The 26,901-nt window shown below is 40.6% G+C and overlaps 1 protein-coding gene across 2 annotated transcripts in view; it reads left to right on the top strand.

The window, feature by feature from the left end:
* The window catches only part of LOC134537335 (lysosomal alpha-mannosidase-like), a 107,378-nt gene extending 96,533 nt beyond the window's left edge, over positions 1 to 10,845 (top strand). For both annotated transcript variants that reach the window (XM_063377673.1, XM_063377663.1), the window contains 2 exons: positions 900 to 1,049; positions 10,511 to 10,845. In XM_063377673.1, coding sequence (XP_063233743.1) covers positions 900 to 1,049; positions 10,511 to 10,714 — 354 coding nt within the window. In that variant the 3' untranslated portion in view covers positions 10,715 to 10,845. The remainder of the gene's footprint in view (positions 1 to 899; positions 1,050 to 10,510) is intronic.
* The last annotated feature ends 16,056 nt before the right edge of the window (positions 10,846 to 26,901 follow it).

Raw genomic sequence — 26,901 nt, 5'->3', positions numbered from 1 at the left:
TCTTTATTTTCTACCTTATTTCTAGCACTGAGGCTGCTAGATTCAATTACACTTATTTCTTACGGTTATTTTATCAGCTCTGTTGCAATTTTTTTTTGTTTTGTCTTGAATTGTACCGTGAATTACGTTCTACAGAATTTGTATCCTCCCGGTGAATATGATCCTTAGACAACAATTTTAGAGATGGTACAGCAGATTTCTTCAAAACTTTCTTTGGTTCAGTTTTTAACAGTTCAGTCTGTAGATCTCTTTCATAGCCCTCGACCATAAAATGATCTGAACATACGTAAGAAGTATCAGGATTGAATTTATCTTGTCGTTTGCAGCGTTGCACCCATTGGCTTCTGAACACAATTTCTTTTGGAAATCTGTGGTAATGACTTTTTTTTTTGTTTTTTCACGACGATTTTCACAAACAGCTACAGCACACCCAGTCGCGGGAATTTTACCACACAGCAAACTAGTATTGAAGCTGCATTAATGTTATAAAATATTCGTTCAAACGCCGAACACTGCACAAGTTGACGTTTATCAGGCTAGGAAATAAAACTCTAAACACACACGCGAGGTAGTAGTTGAATTCGTCGTGCACATAAAGATGAAACTAGAAGTACGCGTGTCATGAGATCGCCTCTATGACAGTGTGTCCAGTTTTGTCGGGACGGAAAGATAAATTTGTGAAAGCGCGCGCGTCTTGACTGGGGGACGGGACGGGAGCAAGGTCGAGGCGGTGTACTGCACGTGACGTCACTTCGCTGCCTGCGCAGAAAGATGCGCGCCCGTCTTAGGCAACCTCCCCTTCTACTAACCTTGGTCCAAGAAGGCCGTAATTTACCTGTGTGTAAGTTTCCATTAGAAACAGGACCGTGTAGCGAGGTGCTTTTGTTATCCTGCGGCAGATGTCAGGCCTGAAGCTAGCGCTGCCTCGCAACGTCCACGTGTTGACCTTGGAGCCGTGGAAGGACGGCACTGTTCTCCTCCGACTGGAGCACATCTTCCAGCAGTCCGAGGACAGCTCCCTCTCGCAGGCAGTCACCGTCAACCTGCAGGTGAGCCAAAACATCTGGCGCGAACAGTAGGTTACTTGCCTGAAGAAACCAAATTTTTTACAGTACTCTGTCAAAAATTTTCAACTAAAATTTACGAAGAATGCTGGTTACAAATTATCCGAGGATCTTCGTAAATTTTCGGCCATCTTTGTGATTTTAAGGTCACTGAATTTACTTTCTTTGAACATGATTCCATAAAAGAATATTCTTGGTATATTAACAAAACATTTAAAAACTGGTTACGTCTACAATAAGAACCATATTCCTTTGTCCATTTTTATATGTTCACCTTTGTTTGGAACGAAACATAAAACTAATATTACGAAAAAACGCTTAGTTTATAAGAAGATTTGGTTATTTAAAATTACGAAGAACTCTTCGTTTATTTGAGTTAAATTCCTCGTTGAAAAGTCCGTAAATTAACTGTAAATTCTAGAGAAATTTTCTTGTTGATAATTGTGTCGCCTAAGGCGTATCTACAGCTATTATAATTTTTTAAATCGTATTATTTGTGATGATCGTTTTGAATAGTTTGAAAATTCCGAGCGCAAGGTTTATGATGCAAGGACTGTGCTGACCTTCATCTGTGATTTTGGAGTTACGACCGCCATTATGGATGCTGCAATAGCCACCATATTGAATGACAAACTTTGAGATTGACCATGACGCAAGTCGCCATATTGGTCGACCTTTACTCCTGGCTGCCATATTGGTTGATCTTGGCATTGGCTGCAATCTTGTATGACCTTGACTCTGTCACAGTGAGCATATTGAAAGCACAATCTGGTATTCTGCCAGTTTTATTTTATACTACCATATGCAACTTCGTTAACTTGAATTCCAAAAATTTATGTTACACGCCCTCATAGGCAACAAATTCACTTTTAAAAATAATTTATAGTTCAGTTTTAAATATTTTTAAAGAAAAAACACACATCTTACTCATAAGTATGTATATTTGAATGTTTTTATCTATTGATCTTATTTGCATTTATCCGTTTTGATAATATTAAATTTTAGTTTTTTATAAATAATTATTAGCATACAAAACTTTTTTATATTTTTTTTAACAATACACAGTAACTTATTTGATTGTTAATACAATTTAAATCAAAATCACAGACATACACGCTGATATTTTAGGTTACATGGTTAACCGTTTACATTGATTCTTTCAAAATTTAACCTTCCCCTTGAGCCCAAACGAAACTTAATTAAGTGCATTATAAGGACCAATAAATAAAAAAAAAATTCTAATACTCAATTGCGTCCTGGATAGCTACCGGAAAAAATCGCAGATAACTTGCAATGGTATTGTCTAAATGGGCAGTCCAATTTAAATAAGGGAAAAAACACAAAAGTAAAAAGGGAAACAAATTAAAAAATTACCAAAAAAATTTGAAATGATAATTTATTAGGTTTGATACTGAAACTTTATCACACACATTAAATATGTATATATCCTCCACTTTTGTACTGCTCAGAGCATATACAGTATTTATACACAAAAAATTATTATATAGCTGAAATACATAGTTCTTATAAAATTTATTTAAATATTACTATTTATGAACCGCAAAATAAATTGTTAAATAATCTTTATATGTAAATATGTACAAACAAATTCCATGATTCACTGCGATCGTCTCTCTCTACTTCCGCAACAACTCTTGACTAAAATAATTTAAAGTTTAAAGCCTCTTAAAAAATGATAATTGCCACAGCACAAGTCACTTTTTATTACTCACAGTATTTAAGCTTAGCTAGTTTAGACGCAGAGAAGACACGCTTGAACTAACTGCGTTCGTGCATATTGCTTGCGTTCGAGAATCTCTCCTTCACGTGCAAGAAAGTTTAATCATAGATTCACATTGCCTAACATAAGCTTATTTAATATATAACTACTCTGGTCTTTTTATTTTTTAGTTATCATTTCATGCATATTTCGGGAAAAGTGCAGACAATGAAACATATATTTACTGAAATAACATTGCGATACGACATTTAGTTTTCAAGATACGATTTTTTTTAATGTTCAATAATTATTATATAAAATCCTACATATTAAAGTCTCATAAATGTTGTAAATACTAAACCATTTCGTTATTTACAGTATTTTCCCCCCAGTATTTTAAGATGTGTATAATGATTTTTAAAATAAAACTTTAAAAAATTAGGTTTACAATAGAACTTTTTTTACTTTTGAATATTAGAGGAAAAAACAATGAAGTGTATTTGCAGGTTTCAATATAAATTGAAAGGCCGTAGAGTAAGCTAGCGAGACCGTATGGGCACCATTCTTTAGCTTGTTATATAATTTTTAGAAATGTTAGACATTATATTTCAATGTTATCAATAATGTAAATAGCCATTTGAAATAATGTTTTCACCATTTCGTCCGATGTACAGACGTTTGTATCGAGAAGTTTTATTAATAAAATAGGTTAGTTGGAATAGAATAAAATCTTTCTAAGTTAAAGTGAGACTCCATAAAATGCTCTAATAAGCATTCAGACTTTACCCCGTAAAAAGTTTTAAAATTAACAAAACATTTTTTGCTCATTGGTAACATTACTGTTGTTGCATGGAGCTGAGTTGTTTGGATAAATATCAAAATATTCCGCTCATTAACTAAGAATTTTGCTGTACCATAATTCAAAATATGTTAACATCAACTTGAGTGGAATGTATATGATGCATCCACACCTGTTCTCCGTTGCACTTCAATCGTTACTTGAGCAAGTGCGGGCAGGCCCGTCGCAGGGCAGTCTAGAGAGAAGTGAGTGTGCCGTGACTCTCAAAGGGCAGTCCAGAGAGTAGTGAGTGTGTCATGACTGTCGCAGGGCAGTATAGAGAGTAGTGAGTGTGCCGTGACTGTCGCAGGACTGCCTTGAGAGTAGCGAGTGAACTGTAACAGTTGCAGGACAGCCTAGAGAGTAGTGAGTGTGCCATGACTTTCGCAGGGCAGTCTAGAGAGAAGTGAGTGTGCCGTGACTCTCAAAGGGCAGTCCAGAGAGTAGTGAGTGTGCCATGACTGTCGCAGGGCAGTCCAGAGAGTAGTGAGTCTGTCATGACTGTCGCAGGGCAGTATAGAGAGTAGTGACTGTCGCAGGACTGCCTTGAGAGTAGCGAGTGAACTGTAACAGTTGCAGGACAGCCTAGAGAGTAGTGAGTGTGCCATGACTGTCGTAGGGCAGTCTAGAGAGTAGTGAGTGTGCCATGACTGTCGCAGGGCAGTCTAGAGAGTAGCGAGTGTGCCATGACTGTCGCAGGGCAATCTAGAGAGTAGTGAGTGTGCCGTGACTGTCGCAGGACTGCCTTGAGAGTAGCGAGTGAACTGTAACAGTTGCAGGAAAGCCTAGAGAGTAGTAAGTGTGCCATGACTGTCGCAGGACAGCCTAGAGAGTAGTGAGTGTGCCATGACTGTCGCAGGGCAGTCTAGAAAGTAGTGAGTGTTCCATGACTGTCGCAGGGCAGTCTAGAGAGTAGCGAGTGTGCCATGACTGTCGCAGGGCAGTCTAGAGAGTAGTGAGTGTGCCGTGACTGTCGCAGGACTGCCTTGAGAGTAGCGAGTGAACTGTAACAGTCGCAGGACAGCCTAGAGAGTAGTGAGTGTGCCATGACTGTCGCAGGGCAGTCTAGAGAGTAGTGAGTGTGCCGTGACTGTCGCAGGACTGCCTTGAGAGTAGCGAGTGAACTGTAACAGTTGCAGGACAGCCTAGAGAGTAGTGAGTGTGCCGTGACTGTCGCAGGACAGCCTGGAGAGTAGCGAGTGTGCCATGACTGTCGCAGGGCAGTCTAGAGAGTAACGAGTGTGCCATGACTGTCGCAGGGCAGTCTAGAGAGTAGTGAGTGTGCCGTGACTGTCGCAGGACTGCCTTGAGAGTAGCGAGTGAACTGTAACAGTTGCAGGACAGCCTAGAGAGTAGTGAGTGTGCCATGACTGTCGCAGGGCAGTCTAGAGAGTAGTGAGTGTGCCATGACTGTCGCAGGGCAGTCTAGAGAGTAGTGAGTGTGCCGTGACTGTCGCAGGACTGCCTTGAGAGTAGCGAGTGAACTGTAACAGTTGCAGGACAGCCTGGAGAGTAGTGAGTGTGCCATGACTGTCGCAGGGCAGTCTAGAGAGTAGCGAGTGTGCCATGACTGTCGCAGGGCAGTCTAGAGAGTAGTGAGTGTGCCGTGACTGTCGCAGGACTGCCTTGAGAGTAGCGATTGAACTGTAACAGTTGCAGGACAGCCTAGAGAGTAGTGAGTGTGCCATGACTGTCGCAGGGCAGTCTAGAGCGTAGTGAGTGTGCCATGACTGTCGCAGGGCAGTCTAGAGAGTAGTGAGTGTGCCGTGACTGTCGCAGGACAGCCTGGAGAGTAGCGAGTGTGCCATGACTGTCGCAGGGCAGTCTAGAGAGTAGTGAGTGTGCCATGACTGTCGCAGGGCAGTCTAGAGAGTAGTGAGTGTGCCGTGACTGTCGCAGGACTGCCTTGAGAGTAGCGAGTGAACTGTAACAGTTGCAGGACAGCCTAGAGAGTAGTGAGTGTGCCATGACTGTCGCAGGGCAGTCTAGAGAGTAGTGAGTGTGCCATGACTGTCGCAGGGCAGTCTAGAGAGTAGTGAGTGTGCCGTGACTGTCGCAGGACAGTATAGAGAGAAGTGAGTGTGCAGAGACTCTCAAAGGACAGTCTAGAGAGAAGTGAGTGTGCCGTGACTGTCGCAGGGCAGTCTAGAGAGTAGTGAGTGTGCCATGACTGTCGCAGGGCAGTCTAGAGAGAAGTGAGTGTGCCGTGACTGTCGCAGGACTGCCTTGAGAGTAGCGAGTGAACTGTAACAGTTGCAGGACAGCCTAGAGAGTAGTGAGTGTGCCATGACTGTCGCAGGGCAGTCTAGAGAGTAGTGAGTGTGCCATGACTGTCGCAGGGCAGTCTAGAGCGTAGTGAGTGTGCCATGACTGTCGCAGGGCAGTCTAGAGAGTAGTGAGTGTGCCGTGACTGTCGCAGGACAGCCTGGAGAGTAGCGAGTGTGCCGTGACTGTCGCAGGACTGCCTTGAGAGTAGCGAGTGAACTGTAACAGTTGCAGGACAGCCTAGAGAGTAGTGAGTGTGCCATGACTTTCGCAGGGCAGTCTAGAGAGAAGTGAGTGTGCCGTGACTCTCAAAGGGCAGTCCAGAGAGTAGTGAGTGTGCCATGACTGTCGCAGGGCAGTCCAGAGAGTAGTGAGTCTGTCATGACTGTCGCAGGGCAGTATAGAGAGTAGTGACTGTCGCAGGACTGCCTTGAGAGTAGCGAGTGAACTGTAACAGTTGCAGGACAGCCTAGAGAGTAGTGAGTGTGCCATGACTGTCGTAGGGCAGTCTAGAGAGTAGTGAGTGTGCCATGACTGTCGCAGGGCAGTCTAGAGAGTAGCGAGTGTGCCATGACTGTCGCAGGGCAATCTAGAGAGTAGTGAGTGTGCCGTGACTGTCGCAGGACTGCCTTGAGAGTAGCGAGTGAACTGTAACAGTTGCAGGAAAGCCTAGAGAGTAGTAAGTGTGCCATGACTGTCGCAGGACAGCCTAGAGAGTAGTGAGTGTGCCATGACTGTCGCAGGGCAGTCTAGAAAGTAGTGAGTGTTCCATGACTGTCGCAGGGCAGTCTAGAGAGTAGCGAGTGTGCCATGACTGTCGCAGGGCAGTCTAGAGAGTAGTGAGTGTGCCGTGACTGTCGCAGGACTGCCTTGAGAGTAGCGAGTGAACTGTAACAGTCGCAGGACAGCCTAGAGAGTAGTGAGTGTGCCATGACTGTCGCAGGGCAGTCTAGAGAGTAGTGAGTGTGCCGTGACTGTCGCAGGACTGCCTTGAGAGTAGCGAGTGAACTGTAACAGTTGCAGGACAGCCTAGAGAGTAGTGAGTGTGCCGTGACTGTCGCAGGACAGCCTGGAGAGTAGCGAGTGTGCCATGACTGTCGCAGGGCAGTCTAGAGAGTAACGAGTGTGCCATGACTGTCGCAGGGCAGTCTAGAGAGTAGTGAGTGTGCCGTGACTGTCGCAGGACTGCCTTGAGAGTAGCGAGTGAACTGTAACAGTTGCAGGACAGCCTAGAGAGTAGTGAGTGTGCCATGACTGTCGCAGGGCAGTCTAGAGAGTAGTGAGTGTGCCATGACTGTCGCAGGGCAGTCTAGAGAGTAGTGAGTGTGCCGTGACTGTCGCAGGACTGCCTTGAGAGTAGCGAGTGAACTGTAACAGTTGCAGGACAGCCTGGAGAGTAGTGAGTGTGCCATGACTGTCGCAGGGCAGTCTAGAGAGTAGCGAGTGTGCCATGACTGTCGCAGGGCAGTCTAGAGAGTAGTGAGTGTGCCGTGACTGTCGCAGGACTGCCTTGAGAGTAGCGATTGAACTGTAACAGTTGCAGGACAGCCTAGAGAGTAGTGAGTGTGCCATGACTGTCGCAGGGCAGTCTAGAGCGTAGTGAGTGTGCCATGACTGTCGCAGGGCAGTCTAGAGAGTAGTGAGTGTGCCGTGACTGTCGCAGGACAGCCTGGAGAGTAGCGAGTGTGCCATGACTGTCGCAGGGCAGTCTAGAGAGTAGTGAGTGTGCCATGACTGTCGCAGGGCAGTCTAGAGAGTAGTGAGTGTGCCGTGACTGTCGCAGGACTGCCTTGAGAGTAGCGAGTGAACTGTAACAGTTGCAGGACAGCCTAGAGAGTAGTGAGTGTGCCATGACTGTCGCAGGGCAGTCTAGAGAGTAGTGAGTGTGCCATGACTGTCGCAGGGCAGTCTAGAGAGTAGTGAGTGTGCCGTGACTGTCGCAGGACAGTATAGAGAGAAGTGAGTGTGCAGAGACTCTCAAAGGACAGTCTAGAGAGAAGTGAGTGTGCCGTGACTGTCGCAGGGCAGTCTAGAGAGTAGTGAGTGCGCCGTGACTGTCGCAGGACAGCCTGGAGAGTAGCGAGTGTGATGTGGCTGTCGCAGGGCAGTCTAGAGAGTAGTGAGTGTGCCGTGACTGTCGCAGGACTGCCTTGAGAGTAGCGAGTGAACTGTAACAGTTGCAGGACAGCCTAGAGAGTAGTGAGTGTGCCATGACTGTCGCAGGGCTGTCTAGAGAGTAGTGAGTGTGCCTTGACTGTCGCAGGACTGCCTTGAGAGTAGCGAGTGAACTGTAACAGTTGCAGGACAGCCTAGAGAGTAGTGAGTGTGCCGTGACTGTCGCAGGACAGCCTGGAGAGTAGCGAGTGTGCCATGACTGTCGCAGGGCAGTCTAGAGAGTAGCGAGTATGCCATGACTGTCGCAGGGCAGTCTAGAGAGTAGTGAGTGTGCCGTGACTGTCGCAGGACTACCTTGAGAGTAGCGAGTGAACTGTAACAGTTGCAGGACAGCCTAGAGAGTAGTGAGTGTGCCATGACTGTCGCAGGGCAGTCTAGAGAGTAGTGAGTGTGCCATGACTGTCGCAGGGCAGTCTAGAGAGTAGTGAGTGTGCCGTGACTGTCGCAGGACTGCCTTGAGAGTAGCGAGTGAACTGTAACAGTTGCAGGACAGCCTGGAGAGTAGTGAGTGTTCCATGACTGTCGCAGGGCAGTCTAGAGAGTAGCGAGTGTGCCATGACTGTCGCAGGGCAGTCTAGAGAGTAGTGAGTGTGCCGTGACTGTCGCAGGACTGCCTTGAGAGTAGCGAGTGAACTGTAACAGTTGCAGGACAGCCTAGAGAGTAGTGAGTGTGCCATGACTGTCGCAGGGCAGTCTAGAGAGTAGTGAGTGTGCCGTGACTGTCGCAGGACTGCCTTGAGAGTAGCGAGTGAACTGTAACAGTTGCAGGACAGCCTAGAGAGTAGCGAGTGTGCCATGACTGTCGCAGGGCAGTCTAGAGAGTAGTGAGTGTGCCGTGACTGTCGCAGGACTGCCTTGAGAGTAGCGAGTGAACTGTAACAGTTGCAGGACAGCCTAGAGAGTAGTGAATGTGCCATGACTGTCGCAGGGCAGTCTAGAGAGTAGCGAGTATGCCATGACTGTCGCAGGGCAGTCTAGAGAGTAGTGAGTGTGCCGTGACTGTCGCAGGACAGTATAGAGAGAAGTGAGTGTGCAGAGACTCTCAAAGGACAGTCTAGAGAGAAGTGAGTGTGCCGTGACTGTCGCAGGGCAGTCTAGAGAGTAGTGAGTGCGCCGTGACTGTCGCAGGACAGCCTGGAGAGTAGCGAGTGTGATGTGGCTGTCGCAGGGCAGTCTAGAGAGTAGTGAGTGTGCCGTGACTGTCGCAGGACTGCCTTGAGAGTAGCGAGTGAACTGTAACAGTTGCAGGACAGCCTAGAGAGTAGTGAGTGTGCCATGACTGTCGCAGGGCAGTCTAGAGAGTAGTGAGTGTGCCTTGACTGTCGCAGGACTGCCTTGAGAGTAGCGAGTGAACTGTAACAGTTGCAGGACAGCCTAGAGAGTAGTGAGTGTGCCGTGACTGTCGCAGGACAGCCTGGAGAGTAGCGAGTGTGCTATGACTGTCGCAGGGCAGTCTAGAGAGTAGCGAGTATGCCATGACTGTCGCAGGGCAGTCTAGAGAGTAGTGAGTGTGCCGTGACTGTCGCAGGACTGCCTTGAGATTAGCGAGTGAACTGTAACAGTTGCAGGACAGCCTAGAGAGTAGTGAGTGTGCCATGACTGTCGCAGGGCAGTCTAGAGAGTAGCGAGTGTGCCATGACTGTCGCAGGGCAGTCTAGAGAGTAGTGAGTGTGCCGTGACTGTCGCAGGACTGCCTTGAGAGTAGCGAGTGAACTGTAACAGTTGCAGGACAGCCTGGAGAGTAGTGAGTGTGCCATGACTGTCGCAGGGCAGTCTAGAGAGTAGCGAGTGTGCCATGACTGTCGCAGGGCAGTCTAGAGAGTAGTGAGTGTGCCGTGACTGTCGCAGGACTGCCTTGAGAGTAGCGAGTGAACTGTAACAGTTGCAGGACAGCCTAGAGAGTAGTGAGTGTGCCATGACTGTCGCAGGGCAGTCTAGAGAGTAGTGAGTGTGCCATGACTGTCGCAGGGCAGTCTAGAGAGTAGTGAGTGTGCCGTGACTGTCGCAGGACAGCCTGGAGAGTAGCGAGTGTGCCATGACTGTCGCAGGGCAGTCTAGAGAGTAGTGAGTGTGCCATGACTGTCGCAGGGCAGTCTAGAGGGTAGTGAGTGTGCCGTGACTGTCGCAGGACTGCCTTGAGAGTAGCGAGTGAACTGTAACAGTTGCAGGACAGCCTAGAGAGTAGTGAGTGTGCCATGACTGTCGCAGGGCAGTCTAGAGAGTAGTGAGTGTGCCATGACTGTCGCAGGGCAGTCTAGAGAGTAGTGAGTGTGCCGTGACTGTCGCAGGACAGTATAGAGAGAAGTGAGTGTGCAGAGACTCTCAAAGGATAGTCTAGTGAGAAGTGAGTGTGCCGTGACTGTCGCAGGGCAGTCTAGAGAGTAGTGAGTGCGCCGTGACTGTCGCAGGACAGCCTGGAGAGTAGCGAGTGTGATGTGGCTGTCGCAGGAATTTTTCTCGACCATGACGGTGGTGTCTGCGCGAGAGACGACTCTGGACGGCAACCAGTGGTTGTCGGCCACTCGGAGGATGCAGTGGCGCACTGATCCTCCCGCCGCCAGGCAGGAGGAGGCGACCTCGAGCCCCGGGGACTCTCTGGAAGTCTCCCTGCGACCCATGCAGATCAGGACCTTCGTGCTGGAGGTCAAGTGAAGAGCATCTTTGGAAGTTCCTCGTGTGTTTGAAGATCACGTTAGATTAAAACTCCCGTTTTAAACTTTTCGACCCATTGGTTATGTTATAGTATATATTATATAAAAAAGTAATAAATATATTGGTCTGGATTTATTGCATTTTTTGTACTTTACATGGAGAGTGTACTATCGTAGCGAAAGTAAAGTATTAATGATGAGCATTTATATGATGGTAACTTTAAAACTGACCTGAATTGTAACTTCCAGATGAAGCAGTAAAAAAAAATTATTTGGTGATTACAAAGGACGATATTTGAATTGAAATCAAACATTAGCTTAAAACATCCATTTTTAAAGCACTGTGAAATCCAAAGTTTGACTTTCATTTTATTCAAACAGGACACTATGGAAGGTGATTGATGTGACATATAAGCCACTAACTAATTTGATTATTAATTTTTTTGCATAAGGTACTTTTTCGCATGTATGTTTGAAATTAGAAAGTTTTGCTGTGTACATACCTCTGCTTTTCATCAACTAAATCTTTGAATTAAACTTACGTAATCTGTTGTATCTAAAACTATTACAAATCTACAGTTTAATACATTTGACAGACAGAGATTATTTCTAACTTTTTCTCATTTATTAAGGATACAGTCAAACGAACAAAAACTTATTTTAAAAAGATAATTGCAGACCTTCCTTACATAAAATTATTATGTAGGTTGTTTATTTTAAAAACATTTCTTGAAACCGTTAGAACATTTCAAAAAGTGACGAAATTAATGCATAAACAAATTTAACCAACTATTGACCTTATTTTAATAGCTGGTCCCATTTATCTACGAAAAGCTATTTGAAATAATTTAATTTTTAATGTCAGTGATGGTACACATAGCCTCCAGAAGTGGGGGCATAGACCTAGGTCAACGATTGTTGTCATACATGTGTAATGTGAGTATTCAAACCAATTGCGGAGTAGAGGAGATAATGATGATGTAGTCATCTACTAGTGGCAGTCATTTTGGTTGGAAAGCTTCAAGGTAGGCATCACCAGTGGTATTTTTTTAGTACAATAATCCTGCTATTCAGTATACAAGCAAACTATGACCAATTTTTTAATGATATTACGCAATAGTTTTCTGTTATTTATAAACATAGTATCGACTGTTATCAACCACATATAATTTTACTTCAGTCTAGGATCCAAATAAAAAAATTAGTTGAGGGACATAATAGTAGTCAGAATTTGCAATACCTAATTATAAAATTTGAAGAATTTTACACATTTCCAAAATGAATTAATATTTAAACGTGTGAACTTCAATGTAGCAATGATTTAGAAACAAAACTCTTTGGAAAGTTAAATTTTTAAACTAAAATAAATTTTTGCTTACAAATGTATGTAAAACTATTGATATGCTAACTAACATTAGCATTTTTTCCTGTACACTCAATGTTTCCTTCGATTTGGTTAAAGATGTCAGTGAAGCAGCAATATGATTATGAATAAAGTCACAGTATCTCTTCTCAATCAGCTGGTCCAGAAAGTCATCTCTAGTGACCCGTTGATTGTTATGCTATGAAATACTGTCTTTGGTACAGGCGAGGTATCGAGATACTTCACCGATGAACAAGTATCAATGACAGTTTTCATGACGATTCTGCTATGCCTGTATCGTTTGCTTCACGTGTATGATGCGATAAGGCAAAGAAACAACGGGTTACAGATTCCAGATTTACTGCAATTTTACAGCAAATAATGTTCTATATTCAGGAGACCAAATAGCTTCATGTTCACTCTAGCCTGCATTGTGTCGAATATCGTGTTAGATATTACGATTTGAATAAATACTGTGAACGCTTGCCGGTGTACTTTGAAAAAGTCGCGAAAATATTCATTTTCATATTTCCTGGGATGAAGCAATTAATACTACAGTGAGACTGCTAATTTCATTCCACTGAGAAGATAAGAACAGTTGGTTACACTTATGTCATCCGCTTGCAAAACACCCCTGTACTGTAGATTAACTCAGAACATCTAGAGTCAAAGATGATGCAACTTTCACAGAGAGCGGTAGTGGTACTAAACTAAGGAAGTCTTATAACATTCTTCTCCATTATGATGACATTTTAAACATCCCGTGGATAGGTCACCGGTGTTCAGTGTACCGTGAAAATGTGATAAAAGCTTCGAACTTTTCAGTGTCGAAAGTATTAAATACTGTGGTAAATTTTATTTTTAAGTTAGATAGTCAATGTAAACGCTTTTTTTTAATGAACTATTATAACAAGCCTACGTGTTGCAAAACTTCAACATGTTGTAAACAAGCCCACGTGTTGCGTCTATCCTGCATGCTGTGACACGCCAGTGTGCAATAACCTCTGCGAATATATTACAAGTTTATTTATAAAACTGGTAACTATAATCCTCTATAGACAGTCTCGGGTTAGTGTGGTCAGAAGCTTGTATTAGTCAACATATCGTTTCACCCGGGCAATCAGTATAAAAACCTGATGCGTGGTTTATCTGTGGTCGAAAATTTAAGTTGGAGTAACGATACATTAAAGAACTTTGTTGAAAGCTGCGATGAACTTTTTCACACCATATATATAATAAATCCTGAACCTAACGACATCTTAATGTAACTAATTTAGTGCATTTCTTATGGTCGCTGTCGGGAAAACTTGATGGGGCAATACACTCCAAGACATTGCAGTGTGGAAGATGTCTACAATTATGCTTCGAAAGTGCTAGAACTGCATTCACCCGAATGCATTCAAGTGAGACCCGAATCTTTAGTAGCACGACTTGCGATCGCCGAGCCCACGCTACCTGGGCTCAAGAAACGTAAGCGGAGTGAAGCTGCCACGTGTGCACCTCGCAAGAATCGAAATCGAGACCTCAGCCGCCTGGAACCCACGAGTCAAGGCCCCGATCGCTGCTTCACACCGACTCCCGTTGACCAGGACGAGAGAGACCGTGTCGTGGCCAAAACCGCCTTACGCACATTTGCTTCTAGAGATCTTGACGAAATCGTAAGTTTAAACTTTTTATTATGATTTGGCGTTTGTGAAAAACTTGTTGACTGGTTGTAAATTTTTTTTACTATTTTAATGCAACATACATCAGAGTAGACTCGTAATACAGCAATATACGAAAATATATTGTAATTGTCTAGACAATTGAACTGTTGCAGAAATACGCTTAGGCATGGAGTCTGTAGTGTCATATACACGTATACCATTATAGAACATAAAAATATTATAAAAAATATAAATAATCATTATCTGTCAATATTGATATAAATTTAAAAAAAAGTTTGTCGAGACACTGTGTCGTTTCGGTACACTGGTTACCATTCGCTAGGTGGCATAAATAACGTGCAACACAAATCTGGCATTTCTTAATTGTGTCGTAATTGCTTTGGGGGTGCGATATGTCGTTATTTAAAAATTTAAACACACTGAACATTTGGTTCTGGAAATGAGAGAAAACGTTTTTGAAAATGGTGTTTTAAATTATATGGGTGGCCCAGCGCACAATAGTTGTATGTTTATATGTCTTGATTTTGTTTGTCGTGGTTTATTCTGAATCACCGGAGGCCTCTCTAGTATATGTAAAGATGTAGTACGTATAACTAAACCCCATGCTTTAATTTATAGTTTTAATTATATTGTATAAACCACACAGGCAAAACAACTTTGCAACATTCGTGTGGAAATTCACGAAATGACGAAAAGTGAACTTATAAAATGTTTGTGCTACAATCCACCAAAAATCATGTGTTTCTTACTCATGAAAAAAAAATATGGCCGTTCCTCCCGTGGCTTTTTTTCTTTCTCGTTTTCACCTGTTTTCTGGCAATTTCTCTGACGATTTTCGCTAGTACATTAACCACCAAGTGCAGAATTTTAATGTAGTGCGTCAGCTAACAGGCGTTTTGACCGTAGATTATGTTGAACTGAAAATTATTAAACTATGAACTGTCGTGATGATTTACCTATTTCTGAGTTATTAACATATATATTTTAACAAAAAAATAATTTATTGAGTACTAAGGACTAATTCAAATCATGAATCTAGAAACTCCCAAAAATGAAATAAATGCATTTAATTCCAGTGTGACCACACCTACTCGCACGTTCACATAAAATTCTCAAAATATATAAGATAAATTTTGTTTGTAAAGAATTGTGAAGTAAATATCTTACCTGCAAGGCTTTTAACAGTCAACGTGTTAATGTTGGACTGCAGACTGATCGCACCCACGCAGTAATTATGGTACAGTTGGCAGCACTGCTCGGCTCGGAGAGTGGCCACAAGTGTGGCAGGATCGCTGCAGGGGGTTGAGCAGCCGGGTGAAGCGGCGGTCATCTCCCGCCGCGGGGAAGCGCCTGGGCTTCCCGCAACCCGCACTGTGCACGCGTTGTGCGGGCCGCGAGTAATCCAGGGGCAAGTCACGATGGAAACTCATCTCTAATGCTAGTAACAATCGCAGAGAAACACGCCCAGAACGTTTATCACGGAGAGTGCTTTTATCGCTCAATACCCGTTTATTGTAGTTAAAAAATAATGCTTATTATTTTTCGTTCTAAAATTTACCGGGAAAAATAACTATTGCCAAATAGAGTAACATTACATTAACTCAAACACAAAAAAATTCTGAACATATAAGTTTAATTTAAAATAAATAACTACGAGCCATTAATAAAATTCAAGAGTTACAAACTATGAAGCTGCATTGTTTATTATACATACGACGACTTGTTTAATGCAATATATAAATATATATATATTAAATGAAACATCGTTTATATTCATAAAATATATTTTCATCGTAATAAGTGATATATTCATTAATTATTTATGTTAATATTTAAAAAAAAATTGTCATTAAGTAATTTATGGTAAAATGTGAGTGAGACTGCCATAAATTTAACCGTCACAACACGTGCAGCCTTGGACATATAAACATGTGGCAGTAGCTAAAGTGTTTTCAAAATAACATGCAGACTACCATAACCTAAATTAACTAAACACATCCATTTAATTAAATCCACACAGTGAAACTAGTATCACATCTGAAGAAAAAAATGTTTTATCCTGTGTCATCCAATTAACATAAGCATAAGGTTTATTGATTTTAAAGTGACGGTTGCTGTGATCATTGCAGCATCCCTAAAGGTCATTATTGTCCCACTTGTACAAACAGTAAATGTTCTTTTTATCTTGAATTTCGTCAGTGCCATTCGGGCGTCAGGTCTAATTTTTGCAGAAAGCTATTCCTTTTGTATGTATTTTCAACAGAGAGCCCAATAAAATATTAATTTTGGATTTTTCGGAAAATTTCAATAACTGGAAAACAACAAAAAAAATTGAATTATTGTGTCTGCACTCTATCTTTGTGTTCTGGAGTTATTGTTTTTGTATATACAGCACAAATTTCAGTATTTAATACATTATTATTTTTAAATGTTTACCAACCTACATTTAGGGGGAAGTCCCATAACGCCGGACGAAACCTAGCGTCGGACACTCGTACTATCTTGGCAAGTCAACGCATTCGAGTCAAAAGCAGATGAAAGATGCTCGGGAGAGCTTAGCGATAAAGGGTCGCGGTCGATTCCCTGTCCCGAAGTACCAGACACAAAGTTGTCCCTTATTACCGGACAGTGAACAAGATGTTTATTATCGTAGGTGTTTATACTTATTATAATAATTGCTGTACGTTACTTTAGAGAATACAAAAACGAAGCGGGATCGAAATGTAAGAGATAAAATGTTATTGTAAATGTGACCAACAAAGTTTAAAAACTACGCTAGATATGGTTTTGTACAAATGAATGAGTTTGAGAGAAGCTTAGTCGCGCTACAACTTCCCGAAAAAAAGCACTGTACATGATAACATATCGGTATTGAACTGTGGAGAAGAAGTGACGTTCCAACCAATGTCACTAATACATTCTCACCGAAGTGCGAATATGTTTTTAGTGGACCACGTAAAATATTTTTCTAATAGATGTATGCCGGTGACGAAAACGTTAAGGAAAAAAGGAAAAGAATGAGAACTAAGTTAACAGAAATAGAAGAGGAGGAGAGACAAATCAGAGGCGTGAAGGCCAAAGTAAAAAGTGGAGATAAACCTAATAAAAGGGGATCATTAACTTAAATATCTGACATAGAAAGAACTAATTGTGTAGTGTGCTTAGAGGACCACGACGAAGACTGGACACAGTGCTCCAGTTGCCGTGTGCGGGCTCATGAAGCATGCGCAGACATTCCTGAATGGGCAGATGCCTGCACATGCGATCGATGCAGAATGTTTTTAAAATGTCCGGTGTCTGGTGTTCGAAGTCAAGTCTGTCCGGTACCAAGTGCCATTTGCAATGATCTTTTATTTTTAAATCAAAATTTTATTTAAGTTTCTTAATATATCCATGCATAATTTGAACGTTTTTTAATTTAATTTAATTTTAAAATTTGTTGACTTAACTAATTTATAAATAAAGTTACATTTCTCGAAGTAGTTTTTATATAATTTTCTGAAAACCTTACTTGCCCACCACTAGGAGACTTCCCTTAGCACGAACCTTTCCAAAATCATACAACACATGTTTATGACGATCTTAAATTCAACATAACATTAAGAATAATCACTAGATAAGTAATGGTGACCACACTACACATATGCTGATGATAGAATACATATAGGTAGTACAATTCACGTTTACTTAGAGTACGAACTAGTTTTAAATGTTCTCAAAAGAATAGTTCAAGTTATTTACATATTAAAAAAATGTTATCTCTGGAACATTCAATTTCAGTCATGAACGTAGTGATATTGGGTAGAGCAATGGCAATGTTGGCCGTTGAAGTCTATTCCCATGTAATTCTAAAAACAATAAAATTATTTGTCTTTTACATTGCTTAAATTTGTGTATACCGTACCAAATTTTATGTTGTTTAGAAATTTTAGACTCTTACATAGTTAAAGTATGATTACAGCTCATAGTTAGCGTTGTACTTACCGCTGTTAAACCAAAATGAATTTAACAAGTCCGATCTACAATTTATTGTTTTAAGCCTATTTCTTAAAACCTTGTGGTTTTGACCTCAGCTCTGAATAGCTTAACACTTTGTTTACTTTATTCCCCTATCAAAGAATTGAAAGCCGATTTTAACACTATTATTCGCCAATTTTATGGCTTTACACAAAATCACACTATCTTCTATCAGGAGTTTATTTTAGAACAAATGTCAACTTCAAGTGGTTACCATGACAACAAGTATCGATGGCACCTACGCTACCGTTAAAAATATAACCGATACTGTACACGATAATTATTTGATAAATAAAAATAATAATTAATGTAATAATTTAACGTGGAAACAGATATCCGAAGTAACCAATATTCAAAATTGCGTCGTTCATTTATCCAGTGCATCAAATAATAAAAAAGTAAATGTTTACCGAAAAGGGAAAAATTATTAATTAAATAATTTATGGACGCTGTCAGCAAACAAATAAAAAATTTAAACGAATCAATAAGAATGAAAATACATCCAAGTTAATACAAATAGAGTTATAGAAATTACATTTACCGTACAGTTTTTTGTTCCTTTGTTTCATTACTGGACGCTTGATTTGAAATGTTTATTTTGTTTGGGTTTTATTTACGTTTATGCGTGCATAACTGATCACAGTGCGCAGTTCAATATTTAAGATATCTAGCCTAGCATGGATTGTTGAGATACTTTAACGTTAAGACAGAAGCGTGCTGGGTAATGGAACTAAAATGGATTACGGGTCATTATGGCCACGGTCATATAGTTATGTCTGGCAACTTATCTTCATTCTCTGTCGGCTTAGTGAAACTCGTGGCAGCCTGCGAACTAAAGGCGCTAGTAGTAGGTGTCCCTTTCATTAGCAATGGATTAAATGAGAGTTTGATATAAAATTAGGTATGTAAAAAAACTGTTTCGTTTTAAAAGTCGGGTAAAGTTTAGGGAAAATTTATTTGGAAGCTTTGTAAGATTTGAATACATAGCTATAATTTGTAACATTACCGCAACTGTCAGTTAAAATATTAATCTAACAAAGATACTATTTAACCGATATTTTTTTTCGTTATTTGCTAAGTCAGCGGCGAGGTGGTCGGCCTCCGTGGCGCAATCAATAACGCACCGGGCTATGGTGCAGGTGCGGGGGCTCTGGGTTCGAATACCGGGTAATACATGGATGTAATTTGTGTTGTCTTAATACGCCAACAATCACACCTACAATTTTACAATGACTCGGGGTGACATAACACTACAACATTAAGGGGGGGAGATGATTGGCACACTGGTGACTGTCAAGACTTGCCTGTGTGCCACTCATCTTAATTTATTTTTTAAAAAAAGGTGTAGTGGTAACGTGCGTGGTCTGGTAATTTGTGGGATCGAGTTCGGTATCTGCTAGGGTATTTTTTTTTACATTTACATTTTAATATTTCTGCAAAATTATACTATTAATTACAGAAATGAAATATGTTTAAACAGTTAAATACAAGTAATTAAAATAATACGTACATGAAAGAAAACAATTTTTCATGCGAACATGGCCCTTGGTGCGGTACACAACAATAAGCACCAACCCCGTTGTGTTGCCCTCTGCCCAGATACTCCCTTACTAGATGCCAGCAAGTCGGGGCGGCGTCAGGCGCAGGCGGGTCCCTACCGCCACGACCCGCCTATCCCTGCAGCATGGGAACGAAGACGATGAGTTCTCTGCACCGTCTGCAACCCATCCGAAACGTTTCACAGCGTTTCACGAAAACGTTGCATTACATTCGGCCTTGAAATTTTACTACCATCGCGCCCAAAGAAGTTACACTTCCGAAATTTTGAAAAATACATCCCTAACCTAACCACTTGCCTAAAAGTGGAATAAACGTATCGACGTTGCTCGGCCTCAGACCCGGACAACGGTGAGGTCGAGAGGGGTGGTGGAGAGGAGACTGGGGTGGCGTTGCGGAGAAGCATGCATCAGGAGCCGCAGACTGGGCGGCTGCCAACACGACCCCCGGTGCCTGCGGGGCCGCAAGCCGGCACTGCGCACTGGGCTCCAAGACATGCACGGGAGTTCAGTCTGGAGAATAACAGTCCATGGTGCCATGTTTTTTTTTAAGTAGTTGAATTGAATAAATGTTTTCTACAACTAAAAATTACTCACTCTATGAAAAATCATGTTTATTTTAACTTAAAACCTCTTTTAAAAGGATTCCATACTTAGGTCCCCACCATAGTTATCTATGAAACGCTTTTGTTTTCGCCAAAAATTTTTTTAATACATCTCGTGCCTCAAGGGTTGAATCACCAAGTGTTGTTTATAATCTGAAAATATAACACAGTACGTTGCCTGTTAGTGCACTTACGACATCGTGCTGAGAAGGGGGTTGTAAAAAAGTCTCGTAATTTTATCTGCGCGACCAAAGAATTACTCATAACTCCGCAACGGAAAGTGTTACACGAGTTATTTGTGCGTCGTCGTGTGGATATTGAGGTGTTCTAAAAGCTTAGCTAGGCAGGAAAAAAGTTGTCGAGTGAAAAGTTGTGCCGGGGAACAGTGAGGAGCTTTCTGCAAATCTTGATAAGTCCACCTTAAATTATTTCGAGATAAATATAGAAAACCTGTAACACATAGCAAAACATTAGTAACACTTTGTAACAAGCACCAATTGTGCTTAAATTGCTTATTGATGTAAGGTTAGTAATAACTTAATACACAATTTAATATGGTAGATAATAAAGAAACAAATATGGACATGTCGATTTTGTAATGAAACATATTATGGACAATTTGGGTTTTGATAGCAAAACATAACACATAGTTCATTTCATGAATTTTTTTTATTGATTATGAGTATGTAGTACTTATAACAAGTTACCATATTAAGTATTTATTTTTTAACCCAATGTTTATTCGAACTGATAAATTAAATCATAAACCACTACACTATAAAGTACACCTGTAAACCCATGTCTTCATCTAGACAACTGCACTCCTGTGATTCAAGTGACATCATTTTCACAAGTATCAATTGGAGCAGTTTGAAGGATCATTTTGTAAAAAAAAAAAAAATAAATAAGATTTTCCTGTGATGGCCGGTTTACCCTGAATTGTTTCGTTAGCAGGAATATGATAACTTTTTTATTTTTGGGTTTTATGTGATTACATAAAAAATGTTTGTGTAACATAGTACCACCCATTTGACCTTTTTCAACAGTGATTTTATGTTTCGTTCAAGTAAACTTTATACGTTATTTGACTTTTCATTTTACACAGTAAGTTGTCATTGGTATGAAAATTTCTAATTTCGATTCTCGTAATCTCGCTGATGCCAGACATTTTCTTATAAACATCAAGCAATTGTTTTACATCTTAGATCTTCTAGTTCTTCTCAAAATCTTTAACCTCGCCTACTTCTGAATATAGTTGGTACTACACTTTAAAAATAATCAAAGCATGCCTTCTGAAGATTTTTTCAAGTCAGCCAAAAAAAAAAAAAAAAAACCTATTTGCTGCAGAAAGCTGTGGCCCCGAACTGGAAACACTAATAGTATGCCCTTCACATTTACTAATGCTGAATTTTTAACCCAATATATGAATGTGTGTACAACATGGAAATTGCGATTCTGTGCTCTGAATACATCACAAAATAAGCTAACAATTCCATATTTAGGCTGGTCAAATTATTTATCATTGCTGATCCTACTTATATTGCCCCACGTCTGGCAAAATATTTCATCCACATATAGCATAGCATTTTACATGGTTAGTAGTATGTAAAAGGGGCTCCTGCGCAAGGCGCCAGGCTCTGGTGCCGGGTGCCGGGTCAATGACCGATTGCTCTGACGTCACGGTTGCCATCTTCGATGACCGTGACCTTGACCTTTGACCTTTACCTTTGACCCAACAGCCATTTTGGATCAGCCATATTGGATCCGCCATCTTTAACACTAGGACTACCGGCACTAGCTGACTATCTAGAACTACCACGAGGGGTCAATTTGACCCTTTTTAATTTTTATCTTTAAAAAATAAATTCCTAAATAGTTGTGACAACTTTATTGCAGAGCTGATTTAAGTTTTTCTTATCTAAAAAAATTACAAAACCAAATTAATGCACTATTTATTCACTTACAATTTGACAAGACACTAAATCCTAGATACATTTACACATATGCGATATTTACTTGAAATGCATTTACCACACCCAGGTTTCATACATCGTGCAATATTTGCTTTTTATTTGTCATTTATGCAGGAACAGTATAACCACTATTGTTCAGTCACTAATATGACATATAATTTGCCATATGAAATCTTTACTCTTAGTACTATCATAACCACACAATGTTTTTATACATTGCTGCGACACTAGTCATTGTTTTTTTTCCTTCTGCAGCAATGCATTACTGTACCAAAAATGGCAATAATATTGTTCAACAACATTAAATAAAAACGTAATAGCAATGTTATTATTCAGCTTAAACATTACCAGTAAAAAAAACATAACACTACAATTTTTAGCAAAACTTGACATCATATAAAATCCTATTTACATTTTACACAGATGAGGCGTTTACTCCCAACACATTTACCACACACTGGTTTTCTGCATGCAGCACAATTTGCCTTTGTTTTGTTCTTTCTGTAGTTGCCACACTTCTTTCGTGATTTTTCTGTTTCTTCATCGCCGTTGCTAACAACATGTGGCTTGGTATTCTTGTTAGCCAGGTAAGCCGCTCGTAGCTCTTCGCACAGCTCCAGGATAAATTTTCTTCTTTTGATTTTCCTTCCAGTTACTTCTTTTTACAGGATCCATGCATTGATACACGCCAAATCCAACACATTGAAAAAAAAACCTGAACCGGCCAACGTCTTGATCCTGATTTTACCGAATATTTCCACGCCATTTGGTCCAGAACATCAACGCCAAATTTAGTGGCATTGCAGTATTGGATGGTTTCAGGAGTCTTCCTTTCATTGTCAGCAATGCTCACATTTGGATGGAGTGAGATCATGAGGATCACATTTTTACTGACTTTCCCCTGTTACACTGTAAGTGTTGTATCCTTGTTCCTGTACGCGAATGTTGTATGCAACTGTGGTAGTTCTAGTGTTAAATCGAGTGCCCCACTCACTCATGATGAAATTTTCGTCACGGCCGCCATATTGATTTTTTTCTGTTCCGCTGGAGGCCGCCATCTTGGATACCGTCATCTTTGTTTCTGCTGTTTATCCCTAGAGAACGCCAGCGTCGTTCTGTTTCATCACATAAGGTCGATGTTCCATTACCTTCCTTATCGGCAAATTTAATTTAATTTTTCATGCAAAATACATTGGAAGCTCTGTGATTCAAACCATCGCAGCTCTGATCTCTAGGTGGGAAAACATACGCCCTTAACCGCACGGCCATCAAGACCAGACTGAGAATTAAATAATGTATACATAAAAATAACATACATATTCGGACTTGTAATTTTTTTTTAATTTTAAGTAATAATAGCACCACCTGTTCGAGACAGATCCGCAATCTTGTATTAAGTCACAACTGTTGCAATTATCGTTATGGGCGCCATCTTGAAATGTTTGATTTATTATCTGTTTTTTGTGAAAAAAAAGTTCAAAATTCATTAAAAAATAACTTATTAATGTACTGATTTATCAGATCGTTTCCTGTCCTTGATTCGATCCTTGGATCATGCAAAATATTTAATTTTATGTAAAAATAACAATTTCAATAAATCATGTTCAAAATTCTTAAATAGGCTTAAAATCCTATACTACCAGCCTCCAGTAAGCCGTCATCTTGGAAATTTGTATTTATTGACCCATAAATTTATAAAAAATTATTAAATTCACCCAAAAAAATCACTCATCTTTTACATATTGAATCGATACTTGGTTCGATCCCTGGGTGATACAAAACAACTTTAATTTAAAAAATATACCACAAAAGTGACAGGTTTGAGAAAATTAAAACACCACAATTTCTTTTACAAATTCTAATATATAAATTCTACACTATACCAAGTACAAAAAAACACAGACAAATCACTAGTCTTGAGCATTTCTCGATTCAAACAGTCTTCTTATTGTACAAAGTAAGTCCTTTACATGACTGTAAATGTCGGTTCAGTTTATCAGGTCGACACATCGGTACACCACAATTTTCACACAGAGGCGATTTATCAATTTCATTAAAAGGACAGTGATATATTTCATGTTGTTTTGCACTTTTAATATTTGCTAATGTTTTGCCACAAAATATACAGCTTGATTCTAATGAATGCACAGCCAGTCTATCACAATTCCTGAGGTGTCGTTTTAATATTCCATAGTGTATAAACTGGCTAAAACACCTGTTGCACTGATATTTAATGCGTTCAGAGTTATTATTACAATTGTGTATTACATAATCCAGTAATTTCATGTTTTTGATATTCTCACAGTACGTACAGTTGGGTGATGGAACACCGTTGGATGCTTCTTCCTTCATCAATGTCACTGGCACTGTTACAAACCATTGTAACACCGCTGAAATTTTAACTTCTGAAGCCTTCGAGGTCTGCTCTGCGGAAGATGTTGCACGCGTCGAAATCTCCTGCTGTGCTGAGAGAGTAGGTGTCGACGTTGTCATCGGGCTCTACACTGTTTATGGTAGGCCTTCCATCCAGGCCGACGTTAATAGTGGTAATGATGTCATCGAGTTCTCAAGAATAGCTAAATACACAGGTTTCTGTATATGTACGTAGATGCCCGGCATCCCAGTAGCTGTACTCGACACTGCTGAAGCTAGGTCTTGCGCTCACGTACACGTTGGCAGGATGAAACGTAAACATCTTCTTGCAGGTCGAACGACAACTGAAGGCACCAACGGATGTACGTCTTTTATATATGCAGGCTCCTACTAACACTCTGGGTGCCATTTCTGCATTAACTGCGAGTTTGTACAGGCACATACTCATTCAAACTTGTCACGTGGCTGCACGTCATATATTGCACTAAGCTTGCGCAGAAAAGGACAGTCATAGTCGGTCTGTAGGTCTACAATTTCAAATTAACTCATCACACAACTTGCTCAGCCATTTCTTCTGTTCAGGTCCAGCAACGTAAATTATTTCGTTTTGAAATAATAAATCTTCAATAGTGTTTTTCACTTAGTGTTACGGAATTTTACCTTCGTCCCACTCCAGGCCATGGTATTATTTACATAGCCATTCATTCGTGCGTTTACTTTTTTCGTCTAATAATTTACAGGGATACGGAGGTCGGAACGTGCGGGTTCGAGTATTGTCTCCGAAGGTGACGCTAATTTCCTTGTGCACGAATCCGTGTTGGCTTTGGAAACCTTGCAGGTTGCAGTACATCTTGTCGCTAGCAATGCTCGGTCGAAACTGAATTATTATCGTAAACGAAACAGAATTTATGTCAGAATTTTCACAAGTTTGTCTCGACAATTATACGATGCAAGCCAATCGTGAAGTATTAGACAAAAAGCAAAGGTGTTTGGTGGAATATTTCCGCTAATCGTTATCTCGATCCTACAGTCGATGATGTTTGAATTTATTCCATCTTCCTGTTTGGAAACGTCAAACACCATTAACGGAGCCTTGTTCTTGAAACTGTCGGGGCTCATTATCGGTGACTGTTTGCACCCATAGTATGCTTGCTGAAACTTGGCGTACATTTGATATGCAAGAAGAAATTTTCAGTTTTGAAAGTTCATGTTCTTATCAGCATATGGGTGGCTTACGCTGTTTAAAAATATTTTTACATTACGTATTTGACAGTTCTCGAATACGGAGCGACCTACTCCTGCATTGAGCTGTCTTCCGGTCTGAAGCCCGAAGATGATGTATCTTGGTTTTTCCGTAGCGAAGCTGGACTTTACTATCCAATTGATATGCTGACCATGGGCGTAGATCCCGGGGGGGCCAGGGGGGCCCGGGCCCCCCCTGGAATTAATGGGCCCCTCCTTGGGGGGGCCCACTTCGTGATTTTAAAGTTAATGGTGTACACAACATATATATCAGATTATTATTTACAACGACGACAGACACTTTGACATGCTTTACATTCATACCTTCGAGTTCCGTAGTTATTTTCCCTTACCCCTTCTGCGAAAGCCATGGTATGGAGTTTTCCAGTGAGAACATTGAAACCCTTAATTCCTAGAAACCGTTCATTCCAAAGGACGAAGCTAGGATAAGGTTCCGTTAGCATTTCCTCCCCATTGTTACCCACACTACCTTGTGCTCTGAATCGACAGTATTATAGGTTTCAGGTAGTCTGTTTTTAAAGTGGTTTTGCTCTCGTGTGCGCCAGTCTTCTGCTTTCTTGGCAAACATCAACATGGATAAGTTCGTGACGCGGAAGACACGGAAAACAGAATCTCACCTGGTAAGCTTGATTGTTTTATAAGTAGTGACTATTATTTAGGTAATATATTTTATTTAAGTGATTATGTAATATTTTTTCCAGTAAATAAACAACTTAATACTTTAACAGTAATTATAGCAGAATTTAGTTTATTTACGAACTGAAACTTATATACCATTTTCTGGAATTTTTTAGCTCATCTTCATTCTGTAAGGCTAGCTGCTCTGTAAGTTACATGTGAATATACAGGGAATAATTTTTTTCCTCGTCAATATGGAATTTAAAATCACTCCCCTTTTATTATCAATCGATAATTTTCACAATTCATGGCCGATAATCACTTTATAACATTTGTTATTTGATAACTGCAACACTGCACGAGTAAACAGAAGTAAGAGTGAGAAAGAAGTATTTAAACGTTACACATACGTATTTAAGTTAATAAGGAAGCAAACGCGTCTCTTTAATAACTAATCAAGCGGCATATTTTAACTAAATAATTCACTTCCAAAACACTGATTATACTAAATATAAGCCGAGAAATGTATGTAGTTTAATTAGCTGAAGGATAAATTTCATAGTTCTATCTCCGAGATTTTTCATTTGTAACATTAATTTTTTTTTTCTTTTTTACCTGGTTGATGCCTTTACAAAATAAAATATTCTTTAAGGGTTTTAATATGATTCGATCGTTCATTTGATGTTGATCCGTTTATTAGCTTTGGCGCTTTGGGTTTTTAGGGCGCATCAAAAACTGTGAACAAAGAATTTC

This window comes from Bacillus rossius, chromosome 1, assembly GCF_032445375.1.
Source record: "Bacillus rossius redtenbacheri isolate Brsri chromosome 1, Brsri_v3, whole genome shotgun sequence".
Taxonomy (NCBI): Eukaryota; Metazoa; Arthropoda; class Insecta; order Phasmatodea; family Bacillidae; genus Bacillus; species Bacillus rossius.
This window is presented reverse-complemented; position numbering and strand designations above follow the sequence as displayed.